This window comes from Musca vetustissima, unplaced genomic scaffold (genome assembly GCF_032173495.1).
Source record: "Musca vetustissima isolate MV318-11 ecotype Yass unplaced genomic scaffold, APGP_CSIRO_Mvet_v1 utg142584, whole genome shotgun sequence".
Classification (NCBI taxonomy): Eukaryota; Metazoa; Arthropoda; class Insecta; order Diptera; family Muscidae; genus Musca; species Musca vetustissima.
In genome coordinates, this window is record NW_026876957.1 from 3,691 (window position 1) to 20,384 (window position 16,694).

Sequence of the window (16,694 nt, forward strand, 5' to 3'; positions counted from 1 at the left end):
TCTTTTCATATTTATTGTGTAACTACTGTAATACGGTGCGGAAACGACAATACAACGTACGCTCGATCGATCGCTTGTTCGTTGACGAATATAAACAAAATATTGCCTACTACTACTACTCTGCTTGTTGTTTGCTATACACACACATTCTTCACAACAACAACAACAATAAAAACACATACACATCCTACCAAAAACCCGATTGCATCATTATCCCCTTTTGAATGTCCTTTCCCAAAAAAAAAAAAAACATTGCATCATCTTAAAAAATATTTATCCAAAAAAATCGAAATCAAATCAAAACATAATTCACATTTTTGCAGACTAATCCTGCTGTTAAGTCCGCTGTAAAATCGGTGAGTGGTATTAAAAAAAAAACAATCAAACATACAAAACGTATATGTATTTAGTTTTATATATCGTTATAGTATCAGTATTGTTATTCGTATGTATTTCTCTTTCATTAGTGGTAGCAATGATAATATTTGTATTAACTCTCTATAGCTTGTCAAGTATTTGTAAAATTTAACATCACAACTAAAAATCGTTATATATCAGCCTATTTCATTACCATTATTATTAATAAAAAGTAATACTAATCTCAAATAAATCCTTATTATTATCCTCCTATCCTTTCCCACAAACAAAGCGATTATCAATATTAACCTTCATTTTTGTATTATAATTTCTTTCCCTATTTTGCATATTAATCAACAACAACCACCAACCACATCGAAAATTCCAAAATCGAAAAAATTCGCTCTCTGTGAATTAGGTCAAAGAAAGTTCTCGTGTGGCCAAGCACGCCTACAAAGATCTCAAATCGAAATTACGTGATATAACACCACCAAATCCGTCATCATCCTCACATTTACATCACAACCACCACAACAACAACAATTTCCGTTCCCACCTCAATTCGAATACACCACACGATCGTTTGGATGGTGTCAGTGTCGGCAGCGGTTATGTAACCTCATCGAGTGGCAACAGCAAAGATTCCTCGAAATCGTTGAAAACCTATTTGGGACGCCATTCGGCACCCAGTTCACCCGTGTTCTGCAAACGCATTGGCAGCTCATCGGCTGCCGTATTCCAATATGCTCCCAAAGATCAAATCAGCAATGCTTCACAACATCTGCGCCGCGGCCCAACGGCGCTGGCCATGTCAAATTCCAGTACGCACATACAGTCGAATGGTTATGCGAAATCTTCTCCGATTTCTTTTAATCACAATCATCATTTGGCTTCATCTCCTACCATTAGTCCGGCGAGTTCGTTGTGTTCGTCGGAAATGAATTTGTCACAGGAATTGCAAAATCATCCGCTGTTCAAGTCACCCATTGTGGATCGAAGTGTAAGTATACATTTTTGAGTATGTGTGTAATGGCTATACATACCTACATTTATATGTTTATATATTAAACGTTTTCGCGCATATTACATGTATACATTTTTTATATAAATGTTAAATGTGTGTTGTTATTTTTTTATTTGTTTCGTTGTGAGCTTTGTCCACGTGTTTGTGTGCGTCTTTGTTTATAGACTATTTTATGTAGGTTATAATTATTATATATAAAATTATAAACAGTTTTTTAGGTTAGGTTTAGAAAATCACATATATATATATATATATATATAGAATATGAATAGATTATCTATCTATAAAATCGACAACAAAACTAATAGAAGGTCCAGAGAATATTGTAGTGTTACAGAGGATTGAATTTCGGTGTCAAAATCTTTGCATACTTTTAGGAGGATTTTTAAAAAATACCCTACATCACACCTGAGTTACAGGGTATTATATTCTTTTGTTATGTATTTGTAACATATAAAAATGAAGAAGATGGACTTATGGTTTTTTTGGAGAATATGCACAGAATAACTTTCTGAGTCGATTTATGCATGTCCGCCTATTCGCCCGTCTGTCTGACTGTCCATACTATAAACAAAGTACATGTTGCATTTATTATCCGAATTGGCTGAAATTCTGCACAGCTCATTTATTTGGCCCAATGACGAACCCTAATGAAATTGGGAAATATCGGTTCAGATTTAGATATAGCTCCCATATATATTTTCGTCCGATTTCATGTAAATGGTGCACCAAATCCCCTAAATTTATTTCGATTTAGACGAAATTTTGTATGACTTATTATATTGAGTATAGAATGATGTCTGCTATGTTTCGTTGAAATCGGTTCAGATTTAGATATAGCTCCCATTTATATGTTCCTCTGATTTTATGCAAATTATACAATAAATTCCCAGTGTTTGCCCGATGAGGACGAAATTTGGAATATCATACCGTAATTAGTCCATAACAGAGTGTGTTAAGTTTCATTGAAATCGGAACAGTTATAGACATGCCTCTCATATATATTTCCATCCGATTTCATGTAAATGGTGCACAAAATAGCCAAGGCTTGTCCGATTGATACGTAATATGGCATAATGTATTGAATTGAGTCTAGGATAGAGTGTGTTAAGTTTTATTGAAATCGGATCAAATATAGATATAGCTCCCATATATATATTTTCTTCCGATTTAATGTAAATGGGACACTAAACTCCCAGTGTTTGTCTGATTAAGACGAAATTTAGAATATCATACCGTATTGAGTCTATACTGACTTGTGTTTAGTGTCGTGAAAATTGGTTCACATTTAGATATAGCTCCCATATATATTTCCGTCCGATTTTATTTAAATGGCACACCAAAACACCATGACGAATTATATCGAATTAAGAATGATATCTGCTAAGTTTTGCTGAAATCGTTTCAGTTTTAGATATAGCTCCAATATATATGTTAGACCGATTTTATACAATGATGCACTAAACTCCCAGTGTTGGTCCGATTAAGACGCAATTTAGCAAATCATATCGTTTTGAATTTATAAAAGCGTGTGTTAAATTACATTGAAATCGGATCAAGTATAGATATAACTCCAATAAATATTTTCGTCCGATTTTATGTAAATGGGTGGCACCAAACTCTGAAGGTTTGTCCGATTGAGATGAAATTTTGCATGACGTATTACAATGTGAATTTTGTTGATATCGATTCGGATTTAGATAGGTTGTCCCATTTAGATATAGCTGCAATATGTATTTTCCTTCGATTTCATGGAAATGGTGCCTCAAACACCCAAAGGTTGTCCGATTGACACGAAATTTTTATATATAATTACGAAATTAAGTCTATAATGATACTTGTTAACATTAAAATAGTTCGATTTAGATATCGCCTGCCAATTTTTCTTCAGATTCCTTCAGAATTAGTTTAACTTCTATACATATTCTGAAGGCATCTAATCCGATTCACTTGAAAAGTAGCATAGCCCTAAAAACGTATATCAAGTATGATTTAAATCTATTCAGATTTAGATATAGCTCCCATATATAGTTTGTCCAATTTAAATATTTTTAAATATATTGTATTTGTATCTGCACTTTTGTTATCTTCATCTTCTTCATTGTATCTGCATCTTCATATGTATTTGTTACAAATTGTCTCACACGGAAAATCTTGTTCCTTGGTCCTCCGATATAGATAATGCTTTTTTCAATTAATGGTAATAGAAGTGATTTGTTTCAAAAATAATTTTTGATTTCAATGAAATAAATTTTAAACTGTTTTCTTTTTTATTTCATGTTTGGTTGTTTATTTCTCTAATCATTTTTTGTGAACGATCAGATACAAATTGAAGAACAATTGGCTCTGAGAAAAAAATTAAGGGAAACACAGCAGGAGGTACCACTAACATTAAATGTAATGTAATGGATTAATATCGTAAGATAAATGTGTAACATATTTTTTATATTAAAATATATTTGTATTTAATTTTAAATCTCCACATTTATAAGTGTAGGTCTTGTATGGAACATTCTATTTCTATAGCAAGACCAAGAGCCTGAGTGTGTTTTATGAAAGAAGACCTTGTAGCATTGTGTATATGAAAAGCTTCTCATCTCTTTTTTTATTATATTATTTATAATAGGTTATTTTGGTTTTCTATATATGTTGCTTTTCATATTTAGAATAGAGTTCTAATATCATTCAATATTATTTAAATAGAGAAGTCCTGGAATTCTAGAGGAAATTTTTAAATTCAGATCAGCTCCTGTTATTTATAATATAAATAAAAAAGTAAAAGTAAACATTTTATTTTTATATAAATGTCCAGAAAGTCTGATCTATCTTCTTAACTATAAAAAAGACTTCCTTCGTTGTTATTAAAGGATTTTGGTTTTAAATTACAAATGTCCTAGTAGTCTTGATTATAAATAAGATGATATTAGGTCCATAAAAAGTACTCCCTGAAAGCATTTTTACTGATTACCTCTTTAATTGGAATTGGAATCTATTAGGGTCACAGACCTGCGGAAAAATAATTGGAAATATTGTTTTTAATGTGTTTATTTGTTCATTTATTTTACTTTTCGAAGTAAACACCGCTTAGTGAATCTCCACAATCTTTTTTGATTAAATACAGAATTATTTTTGTGGCTGTTCTGCCTTTTGGTGTTATTAGTTACAATAAGTCGTTATCGTCTTCTAAATAAGATGGTTTTCTGATATTCTATTAAGAAGCTGAATATTACAAATTCTTCGAAACATATTCATAACGAGATGGTCTTTTGGTCTTCTATTTGGGTAGGTATTTTAATACTCTTCTTTATAGGAAGGGTTTCTGATTTTTTTCGGAAGAATAATGCCTTGTAATCACCTTGTCCATAAGGTTTTTGTGGCATTCTTCTATATAAGAAGTAACTGGTTTTCTTCTAAAATAATACCCCCGCTGCTTTTTTGATTTTTCTCCATATAAAAATGTATTTTCTTTTATTCTAATAAAAAGGTTTTCTGGAATTACTAGAGATCCTTCTGGTCTTCAAAACAAAGTTTTTTGATTTTCGTTTTTACCAGAAGACCTTTTGGTCTTCTTCCACATGCAAACTGAATGTATGCATAAAGGGTTTCTGGTCTTCTTTTATTTTAAAATGTCGTCTGGTATTTCTTCTATAAAAGAAGGGTATCTGATCTTAATAAGAACATTTTCCGGGCTTTCTTCCATATAATAAACCAGGTTTTCTGACCTTCCTTTATGCAAAAATGTCTTCTGATATTTCTTCTATAAAATAAAGCTCTCTGATCTTCTTCATTAGACAAATTTCCGAGCTTTCTTCCATATAAGAAGCCATTTTGGTCTTATAGCAGAAAAATTAGATTCTATGCTGTTGAAATCACAATAGACCCGCAATATTATATATAGTTTCAACAATAGATATAGATTGCTACTGCTTCTAGTACGAGTATAAAGTGACATATACCGGTCCACGTTTTGGTATTACCCCATATAACACTACTTCCCAATTTCCTGTATTTTGATGATTTTAGTTGCATTATCTAACCGAAGGGGCGGGGCTATTATTTGACATTGCGGCACGAACTTTAGATACTTCTTGATCCAGGGGAATTCTTTATCACCCATTACGTTGTGGTCCTAATCTACGTATCATAGACACTGGCAATTTGCACTCCGATACGCTTTGGCACTTTTGGTCTCTGGAACCGACTGCGAGGACTTCTAAGTAACAACTACCAACTACCCGTGACTCCTTTAACCTCAGTGGCCAGCTGCTTCGGAAGCACCGGCTTGTTGCCGGCCCACATCATCAACGGACATACACGACGGCCTCTATTTAAAAGTTTCTGAATCCATGGGCATTGGTTGAGTAGATGTCGAATATGGAATAGTCTTCTTACCATGGCAAGGTTACCAAGCCCTAAACCTAATACACATCGGGGCGCCCCGATATCAATAAGGCTCCGTTCGAATACAGTCAGTACCCTGATTGCAAACAGGTCGCATAACATCCTAGCTTAGGGATTCATTCTTTTTGGGAAAACGACCAGGAACCCATTTTTACACCCTTCACCACACTGTGGTACAGGGTATTATGTCTTTGTGCATATGTTTGTAAAAGGCATGTTAAGTTATGGTTCATAGAAATCGATTCAAATTTAGGTATAACTTCCATAAGTATTTTCATCCGATTTTATATAAATTGTGCACCAAACTCCCAGTGTTTGTCCGATTAAGACAAAATTTGGAATACCATACCGTATTAAGTCTATGATAACGTGTGTTAACTTTCGTGAAAATCAGTTCAGGTTTAGATATAGCTCCCATATATATATATATATATATATATTCGTCCAATTTAATGTAAATGGTGCACCAAAGTCCTTATATATCTTTCGATTTACACGAAATTGCACATGGCGTATTATATTGAGTTTAGAATGATGTCTGCTGGTTAAAATCATTTCAGATTAAGAGCTCCCATATATATGTTCGACCGATTTTATGTATGTTTGCTCGATTGCTCAGCGTATCGAAAAAAGTCTGACTGAAATGGATTCAGATTTAGCAGTAGATGTTTAATAATTTACTCTACTCGTCTGCTAAGTAGTCTTTTCAACTTCTATTATTATCTGTAAAAATATGATATTGGTTGGGATCTACTATAAAAAATATTTGAAATTATTTTCTATTTAATAAGAACTTGTAGTATTTTTTGAAACACACAGAAATACCTTCTATAGGATTGTTTTTGTTGTCGATTTTATTAGATTACGAAATTGTGAGGGATCCTTGATATGGGATAATAGATATTAGGTTATATTTATTTAAAACATTATTCCGTTATATTATTTACTATATGTTGATGTGTTATTGTCATAGAGTACAACATTATCATGTCATAGACAAACTTTAGAAAAAAATATCCATTAAAAAAGAAAATCCTATTTTAGGGTACTGCATATCAAAAGTTAACCATAAAACTATTTTTTTTAGATTTAGTTTCTACGCCTAAAAATATACTATACAATTTATGTTCTCCTTTCAAAATACTATCGCTTTAAATGTTTTTTCTTCATCATATATATAATATACAACTACAACAACAAAATTAGCTATTTTTTATCACCACTATATAACACATTAACATTTTTTTTTAATTTAAAAATTCTTTATTTTTAATTTTCTGTTAAACTTTTTTTTTTTCTTTTTTATATATGATAAATATTTTCGCTCTTAATTGTGTTCGTCTTATGTTCGTTCGCATACATTTTGGGGCGTTTGTGCGTCTTCGTTCAAAAACTCATAAACATGACATTCATTACCTTAATCGCAAATAAATCAACCAACCAAACAACCCATCACACAAAAATTAAATCAAAATCTAAACATAATATGACTTAATCCCCCCACCAAAAAATCGAAATCGAAAATTGATTTTGAATGAACAGCTTAAGCCATGCCATAGTTTAGAGTCTAATCATCGCATAACTGCCACAAGAACAGGAGGACCACCTCCAGCTAGGCCACCACCACCAGCACCTCATCTATTACAGCTATATCAGCAGCAAAGTCAGCAAACGCAGGCGCAACAACAACAGCTAATACAACAGCCGGCGCAAATGCAACATCAACAACAATTGCCAAATAATCCCACCTATTATAATCACCCGTATGGTTCACATCCCCATGTGGAGGGTAAACCACCACCACACCTGGCACGGCCAACACCAAATCTGTCCTCTTCCACCTCCCCTGCAGATCATCATGAACATGCCACCAATACCATACATAACAATATAATAAGCCACAATACCATTACCACAAATTCGACCTCCATAACCACCACATCTGCAATTACCCACAGCAACAACACCAGCAATCATCAACAGCAACATCCAACACATCACAATATTGTCTCACCGCAACCCCGAGCATTAACCACCTCTACACCCAACAATAGTCTAAATAGTTTTATACATACCACCGATTCGTCATATGACACACCACCGGATATGCTATCACCGCCCGTACCACCGCGAAGGCAACAATTGCACCAGCAATCGGCAACTTTACCACTCAACATTTCGGCCTCCTCCTCGATGGCAATGTTCAGTGACAATGATAACAGTGGTGTCAGTGGTGGTGGTAATGCGGGGAGTATAAATGCTTTAACCCAAGCCGTGGCCGCAACAGCAGCTGCTGTTACCGCTGGAATAACACGTTTGGAACGCAATTGTTGGCAAGATTATGCCGAGACACAACTTTTACAAAAAGATTCATTGCGTAGCTCATCATCATCGTCGTCGAATCAATCGAATCTGTCGACATCATCTTCATCGAGTGCTTCTTTTGTAACGGCAGCATCACGTTTTTCACTTTATCAATCATCACCACCGCAACAGCAACAACTGCAACAGGGTTGTGAACCACCCATACCGGCACCACGTCTCAAGAAAGATAAAGAGGTATACCCAATGAAACGAAATCTATTCAATGAAAATCTTCTTCATCTTAATGACGGTAAAATTGTCTCTAAATGGATTTTTTTTGATAATCGGGGAAAAGTGTTTTCTTCTCTATTTATTTTGGAAAGAGATTGGAATGTTTTTTTTTTAATTTAATTTTTGGTCTGATAGGTAAAATTTCAGCATGCCCATACCTAATATCTTTTTTTCCGACTCGATGTCATTGGTCTTTAATAGAATCGGACTGCATTGTAAAATGTGAGAGACACAGACCACCCATTTCAAGTTAAAAATTCCAATTTAATTCGAATCTATAATTATTATATAATGTTCTTCAAATTTCCAAGTAAATATTAAAAAATGGGATTTATTCAAATAATATCGTGTCACTTCCTTATAAAGCTGGAAGCTACCGTGTTCCTCAATGTAATTGAGGAGAGCGTTTAATATTGTCAAAAGAGCCGCAAAGTCGTCCTTTACGTTGAACGAGGGTTCAAGGAGTCCGAATCCGAGTTTTGCATTATTTTTATTGGTCTTGTGGCATTTCTGAGTGTGTCAAAGTTATTCGAATCCATACGTCTTAAAGTAAGAGGAAGTTATAATGTCCTCAGTTTTATGGCTAATGAGGATACGCACGAATGTGCCTCATCGAAATATTGTTTTTAGACCTCATGTTTCTTGGGACCAAATCCGTTTCAGACAATTTGGAGTCGATATACAAATGTCCGATAACTCTCGAAAGGAGTAACCGATTTCATCCAAACTATGCACATCGTAATATTTCTTCCAAACTTAGTTCAAGTTCGGTCATGGGGAATATCGGTCCACTCCTTCTGGTACCTCCCTCACAAAGTGGCCAAGATTGCTTAAGTTAAGTTTATAATATATTGGGAACAGGCATGTACGAATATGGGATCCATTGGTCCACCTGTCTGGTACCTCCCCCGCAAATAGTCAAAATGTTCAATATTTACAAATCCAATAATAGGCGAATGGGGAATGTTCCGTTTGAACCAAATTGTCCTCAACCTAGTATCTTTACCAAGCCTAGAAAAAGTCCGAAAATGAAACCAATGGGCCACTCCCTCTGGAACCTCCGCCACAAATGGTCAAAATGTTCAATATTTATAAATTGAATATTAGGCGAAAGGAATATTCTATTTAAATCAAACTTTGCACAACCTATTATCAGGACCAGGTCTTAGTCATGTGCAAAGATGGGTCCCATTGGTCCACTCCTTCTGGTACATCCCCCATAAATGGTAAAAATCTCAATATTTATAAATCCAGTATCAGGCGAATAGAATGTCCGATTTAAGGGGACCCCCCCATTCTCGGGGTCAAACATGTTGTTGATATAATTGGAATCTACACTAATTAAAGAATGTCCCTACAAAATTTCAAATAAAAATCTGAACAACTCTTAAAGATATAGCCGGTTTATTGTGTCAGCATCAAGTGACGGCTGAAGGGTTTCTCAAAATTTAAACGAGTTTTTCTCTAAACATTTTTTTTGCGAATGGCGGGCACGATAACTCAAAAACTAATAACCCAATCGACTTCAAATTTTTACACGTTTCTCTGTTAGTCTATAGCTATCGTATGAACTAGGATAAAGCCAATCGGTGAAGATCTTCCTTATTTTTTAACTTGGGATTTGGTAAAAAATCGGCGATTTTTCAAAAATATTTTTTCAAAGGTCCACCATTTTGTTAATTTTAGAGCGAAGTCAATAATCCTAGTTCATACGAGAGCCAGATGTGTACTCTTTCTAACACCGTTGGAATTTTCGGATTCCGATGTTCCAGTGAGGAGTTATCATGCCCGCCATCAAAAATAAGGACTTTTCTTTAATTACAAAAAACAACAACAAAACAATAAAAAAAAATTTTTTGTAAATTATTTTTCTTAATTTTTAAATCTTCAAATATATATGTGTAAAGTTACAAACCTTAACAAGCATTGGTTTTGATTTACCAGCCCATTGAAAATCTTGAAAAATTAATATCGTGAAGGGGGGGGGGGGGGTTCCCTTAAACCAAACACAACCTATTATCATTACTAGGCCTAGATAAAGTCCAAATATGGGACTCATTGGTCTATTCCTTCTGGTCACCACAAATGGCCCCCGTCTGCCCATCTGTCTGTCCATGTTAAATTGTAAACAAAGCATTTTTGATTCGAAATATATGAAATTTGGTACAGCTCATTTAATTGGCCCAAGGACGAACCCAATTGAAATTGGGAAAAATCGGTTCAGATTTCGATATAGCTCCCACATATATTTTCGTCCGATTTAAGGTAAATGGTGCAACAAAGTATCTATATATCTTTCGATTTGCACGAAATTTGGCATAGCGTACTGATTTAAGTCTGGAATGCCCACCCGTCCACCTTTCCATTCAAAAGAGAAGAAACACTTTATACAAACCGTAATGAAAACAAAACAAAATATTATTTTCTGTAAAAAAGTGATATAATTTTTTTTGTTTTCTTCAAAATTAAATCCGCTGTTAACCTTACCATTTGTCCATTCATCATAAAGTAAAATGTAATTGTCCCTATTAAACCAACAATCCATTCATCCATTCAACAATCAACCAATCATGCATCACAAATCATCAACATCATTATTAATTACATAACAATAATTTACCTTCTTTTTTAACACCATCAAACCCAACTAACATAATCATTGATTAACTAACAAATTTCTTTAATATATTTTTTTAGATATTAACATTTCGTGTTTTCTATAGAAAAAATTAACCAAAGCATAACAACAATTTCTTCTTCCTTTTTTAGTTTAGTTTACTAAGTTGTAGTGTGTGTTTTGCAAGTGTATTAGTGTTATGATATAATATTGAAATAATATTCCAAAATGTGTCCTTGTCTTGTATGTTTCTTTAGTGTACTAACATATATTTTATCTATTGTAGGATGATTGCTTATGGTATTTTTATTATGTAAAAAAAAAAAACATTTTTACACAGGTAACTTGGAAGGTAACTGAGTTTTTAAATTTGGTTACAAATTTCATTTTCGTCAAGAATATGCGATTCTGGATAATGAAAAAAATAAGTATTTGAAACAAGAAAGAACAGCCTGAAAGTATGCTACAATATAGACAAAATAAAACTTAACAGACAGATAAATAATTCCACCAAAAAAAGTAAATCCAATGTATATACATATATCTATACCACTAATGCACAAAATAGTACGGTAGCGGTGATGGCTAAACACGTTTTCTCTTTTCCTCTCTTTTCGTCAGTCATTTTTGTTGATGATCTCTCAGTTTCGCTCTCACACACTTACTCTTAATTTAGTTCTGTTCAACACTGATCTATACCCATTTCGCTGATATATAATCTCACGGAGACCCTCAGTCCGCTGTCTAATTATGGGTATCGGAGAAGAAATAGCACCCTGTGATCGTATTATATAGGTATTGCCTAGCCACATAGGATTTTCGGCAAAGCTGAGTATATATCTCATATCTACCGAGGAGGTAGTAGCCAACTCCACTATCATGCCATTTGGTAGTAAGAGATCTATGAACAGATGAGAGATTTATGTCCGATCCTGTGACCTGTACGATTAATGGTCAGATTACTTTGAAGGTCCTGTGTATAAAGGTTCCATTTATTTACCTCTACATATAAGCTGTCATATATGGACTTTTAATTCTTAGTTCGGGTCAAAATTGCCTAATTATCAACTAATATCGTGAAGGATCCTAAGATTTCAACCAAATTCTTCAACCATTTTGGTAGTTATTCATTACGGAATCTTTTTAATGTAAGACGTTTGAATAACCTATGTGTGAGATCCGTCACGTCTCTTTCGATTTCATTGCTAGAGAAGTGCTGAACCATTTGCACACTTCCTAGTCTCATAAAAACCCTCCTACTTCCCAGCACCTGTCTCCAAATAAGATATCTACATGGATATATATGGATCGTACATGCGATGGGCCCTCCTCGTCCGAGAAGTAGATGTTCTTAGTAGCAATCATACGATCACTGGACTGGATCAGACATGTCATTCGGGACCATATGTAGATTAGCCCCCGTTTAATGCGTTTTGATTTTGAATTTAAAGGTTTCTCCGAAGACGTATCACTTGGTGGAACTTTTTATACCCTCAGCCTCATGGCAAACTTTTTTACCGTAAAAATGTGCCTCATCGAAATATTGGTTTGAGACCCTATGTTTATTTGGACTAAATCCGTTTCAGACAATTTGTATTTGATTTTCAAATGACCGTCCGTCTGTCCGGCACGACAACTCTCGAATGGAGTAACCGATTTCATTCAAAATTTGCACATCGTAATATTTATTCCAAACTTAGATTAGGTTCCAAGATGGAGGATATCGGTCCACTCCTTCTGGTACCTCCCCCACAAACGGTAAATGTTTTGAAAATTTGTTAATTCAATATCAAACGAATGAAATATCCAATTTTATAAAAACTTTGCCAATCGAATTATTTTTACAAAACCATATTATGTTCGAAGATGGGACCCATCGACCCACTCCTTCTCGTGCCTCCCCCACAAAGAATCACAATTTTAAAAATTTGTTAATTCAATATCAAACTAATAAAATGATCGATTTGTTCCAAACTTTGTACATCATAAAATTTTCGCCTTAGCTAGATCATGTCCGAAAATGGGACCCGTCGGTACACTCCTTTTAGTACCTTCCCCACAAAGGATCAAAAGTTAAAAATATTGTTTATTTAATATCAACCGAATGGAATTTCCAATTTGATCCAATCTTTGTAAATCGTGTTATTGTTTCCCAACCTAGATCATATCCGAAGATGGGCCCGTCGGTCCAATCCTTGTGGTACCTCCCTCACAATGATCAAAATTTTAAAAATTTGCTAATTTACCAAGCGATTGATGCAAACTGTGCACATAATAATAGTTTTACCTTGTCTAGATCAAGTACGCTGGGACCCATCGGTCTACTCCTTCTGGTATCTCCCTCACAAAGGTTCAAAAATTTGAAAAGTTATTAATTCAATATCAAACGAATATAAAATATCCGACTTTATTCCATCTTTGCAAATCGTAATACTTTTACCAAACCTAGATTACGTCCGAAGATGGGACCCATTGGTCCACTCCTTCTTGTACCTCCCCCACAAGAAACACAATTTTGAAATTTTGTTAATTCAATACAAAACGATTGGAATGTCCAAACTTTGCAAATCGTATTTTTTTACCAAACCTATATTATATCCGAAGATGGGACCCATCGATCCACTCTTTCACCCACAAGCGATCAAAAATTTGAAAATTTGTTTAATTCAATATCAAACGTATGAATATTCGATTTGATCCAAACTCTTTAATTCGTATTAATTTTTTTCCTAACCTAGACTAGGTCTCATCTTCATCATAGCCATAGGTTCTGATGGCTTTTTATTTGCCTTTGAAGCAGCTTCCCAGTTGACATTGATATGAACAGGCTTGAGGGTTTCCTCTGTCGTCACCTTGATGGAGTCCTCGATAGGGGTATCCAATTTATGCGGGGTAGGAATATTATGGACTCCTCGACAGGGTATCAAATTTTGCCTATACTCCCTTTCAAACTTCCACAAAACCTCTGTTGCTCCCTTTTGGGTTTGATGTGTCGACATATCTTTGGATGTGTCATTTTATCTAGTCTTTCTTTGGTTTAGATGCTGAGGTAGGTTTCCAAGTTATTTTTGGAGAACCCACTCGTAACTCACTTACCCTAATTTGTTGACTGTCTCTGTATCACTGGTCTTCAATTTAGGTCGATGTAGGTACTTTGAAGATCCTAGAAGCGTTTTCAAATGTTATGGCTAACCCTGCAAGGGAATGGCGAAACTCACGGAGTTATTGATCTACCTTCCAGTTGCGAATTATTAATCGAGTCTTAAAAATGTAGGCCTTCTTAAAATTATTAATGAAAAATCCCAAATTACCTGTAAAAATGTTTTGGTTTTATTCAACAACAAATATTTTTATGTGTTTTTTTTAATTTTTGCTTGATAACAACAACAAAGAAACAAAACAAAAACAACCCAACCAGTAACTAACCAAAATTTGTTTTTTTTTTCTTTTTTATTTTTCATGTTTTTATGGCTTTGCTTCCAATCTTTCTCTTTGGCTCTCCCTCTCTATGTCTCTCTTTTTTCCCCCGTTATGGTTCACTCTCTCTTTAAAAGTCCTTGCGTTCTCTACAGCCCCAACATATGACACTGGGCCTTAATGATACAACGACCACCACAATTGCTAGCGCAAATACCACTAGTACCGATGCCGGTTCTCATTCTAATGCTTCCGAAGAGTCAATGAAAGATCTAATATCGCTGGACGATAGTCACAATAGTAGTTTTGATTTGGAGGATTTTGATCCATTGAATCAGAATGCTCGTCCTTTGCCCCCGCTTGGTGGCAATGTTGGTATGAACAGTAAATCGACAACATTGCCAGCCACTGCTACTAGTAGAACCACACCCAGCCATCAGCAGCAGCACCAGCCAACAGCTTCCTTTATAACAGCGGCCAATAATAGTATAAGTAATCCATTGTATACATTTTATACACCCCAGCATATGGCTACATCTATGACGGCTCAACAACACGCTCCCCTAACAAGGATCCAAACACCCACAACATCAGCAACAACATTAATGCAGCAGCATCAACCCCCGACACCATCTTCCGAAATTCCACCACCTTTACCCAAATCGGTACCACCTCCTATGCCACCGCCCGATGAAGATTTTGAATTATTGCGAAAATATGGTCTTGATCAATTTACACTAATAACGACTTCTGTAACAGCGACAAGTACCAGTGCCACAACCATGGCCGGTACGACATCATCCCAGCAGAATGGCCTTACAACGACGGGTATGCAGAATTGGACCACGTTTGATTGAATTGGTCGAAGAATAAACGAAGCCGAAACAACAGCAGTAGCCAGAGTATCACTTGACGTGGATAACCCGCAAATTTGTGTTGTTGTTTTTTTTTCTTTATTGATCGATGATATTTTTTGTAAATATTTTAGAAAATAAAAAATTAATAAAAAATAAGAAAATGTAAAAAAATAAAAAAAAACTATTTAAAGAACACACCGCTTGGCTTCCCCAATTGTTTTGTAGTCCCTTAAAAAAGAAATTCTGTAAAATATTATTAGCCAAAAAAGAAAGAAAACAAATTGATATTTAAAACTATTATATAAACATGTAAAAAAAATAATGCCCAAGAATAAAATCACAAATTCTATAACGACAAACAAACGAACCACACACACAACCCTCTATACACATATAAGTTTATAAATTATTTACAAAAACAAAAACCAACAAATTCTTCTAGTGTTACTTGATAATCTAATGTAATTAAATAAAATTGTATCTATGTATAGTTGTACAAACAAACAAAAAAACATCCATTCAAATCAAACAAACAAAACAAAAACACAAATCGAAAAGAAAACAAAACTATTTTATTATACATATTATGGTTTTTTTATATATATTTAAATAATTAAATGCGTGTATGTGTTTTGATCTATTAGAAGTTATTTTTTCTTTTTGTTGTTGTTTGTAAAATTCGATCAAATCACAAAAAGTTCTAAGTTTAATTTGTCAAGGATCATTATGCAAATATAAAATTATTAAATATAGAGAATATTATACATAAATATAAAAACACACACCCACACTTATGTGAATAATATAACAATAATTAATAATAACAACAATAAGACAAAACCAACAAACAAAGAAAGACGTATTTCGAAATAAAATCCATAATAAATTATTTTAAAATATAAAAAACAATAATGAAATTTTTATTAATATTTAAAGGGATGAAATGGTAAGATTGAAATGTTATTGTGAAAAAGACATAGGGATTTGCAAGAAATTTTTTTATATTAAGGGAAACAACCCCCCATTCTCGATATGAAATTTTGGCCGATTTTCAAACGGCCTGCAGATGAACGTGCATTCGGCACTCTATATCTCAATACTTATTCAACAGATATTAAAACTTTATGTCTGGCTATTGTCGTCTGATACTTAATTATTATACTAAAACAGGTAATAAATTAGTATTTTTTTAAAAATTTTTACAGTTTTGCAAAAAAAAAGTCAAAATCGCCGAATGTACCCCTACCCGGGGTAGTTCGGCATTTGATGGGTCACATTCAGCACCATAACCTTGTAATTATCACCGCTATCAGTCTGGTTGAAATGCAGATCCTCTAAATGTTCCATTTTGTTTGAATATGCGACTGAATGTTTGACTTTTAAGGCTATATTTTCTAGCGGCGGACGTTGACGTCTTATGGCCACA

At 34.2% G+C, this 16,694-nt stretch overlaps 1 protein-coding gene across 1 annotated transcript; it reads left to right on the forward strand.

The window, feature by feature from the left end:
- Positions 1–323: 323 nt before the first annotated feature.
- Positions 324–15,268, forward strand: LOC133321498 (mucin-2-like; the record flags this gene model as incomplete). The annotated part of the gene is made up of 5 exons (XM_061530587.1): positions 324–356; positions 776–1,357; positions 7,325–7,611; positions 7,846–8,341; positions 14,549–15,268. Coding segments are annotated over 5 exons (2,118 nt in total), but the record flags the coding sequence as incomplete, so codon positions are not given.
- Between the last annotated feature and the right edge of the window lie 1,426 nt (positions 15,269–16,694).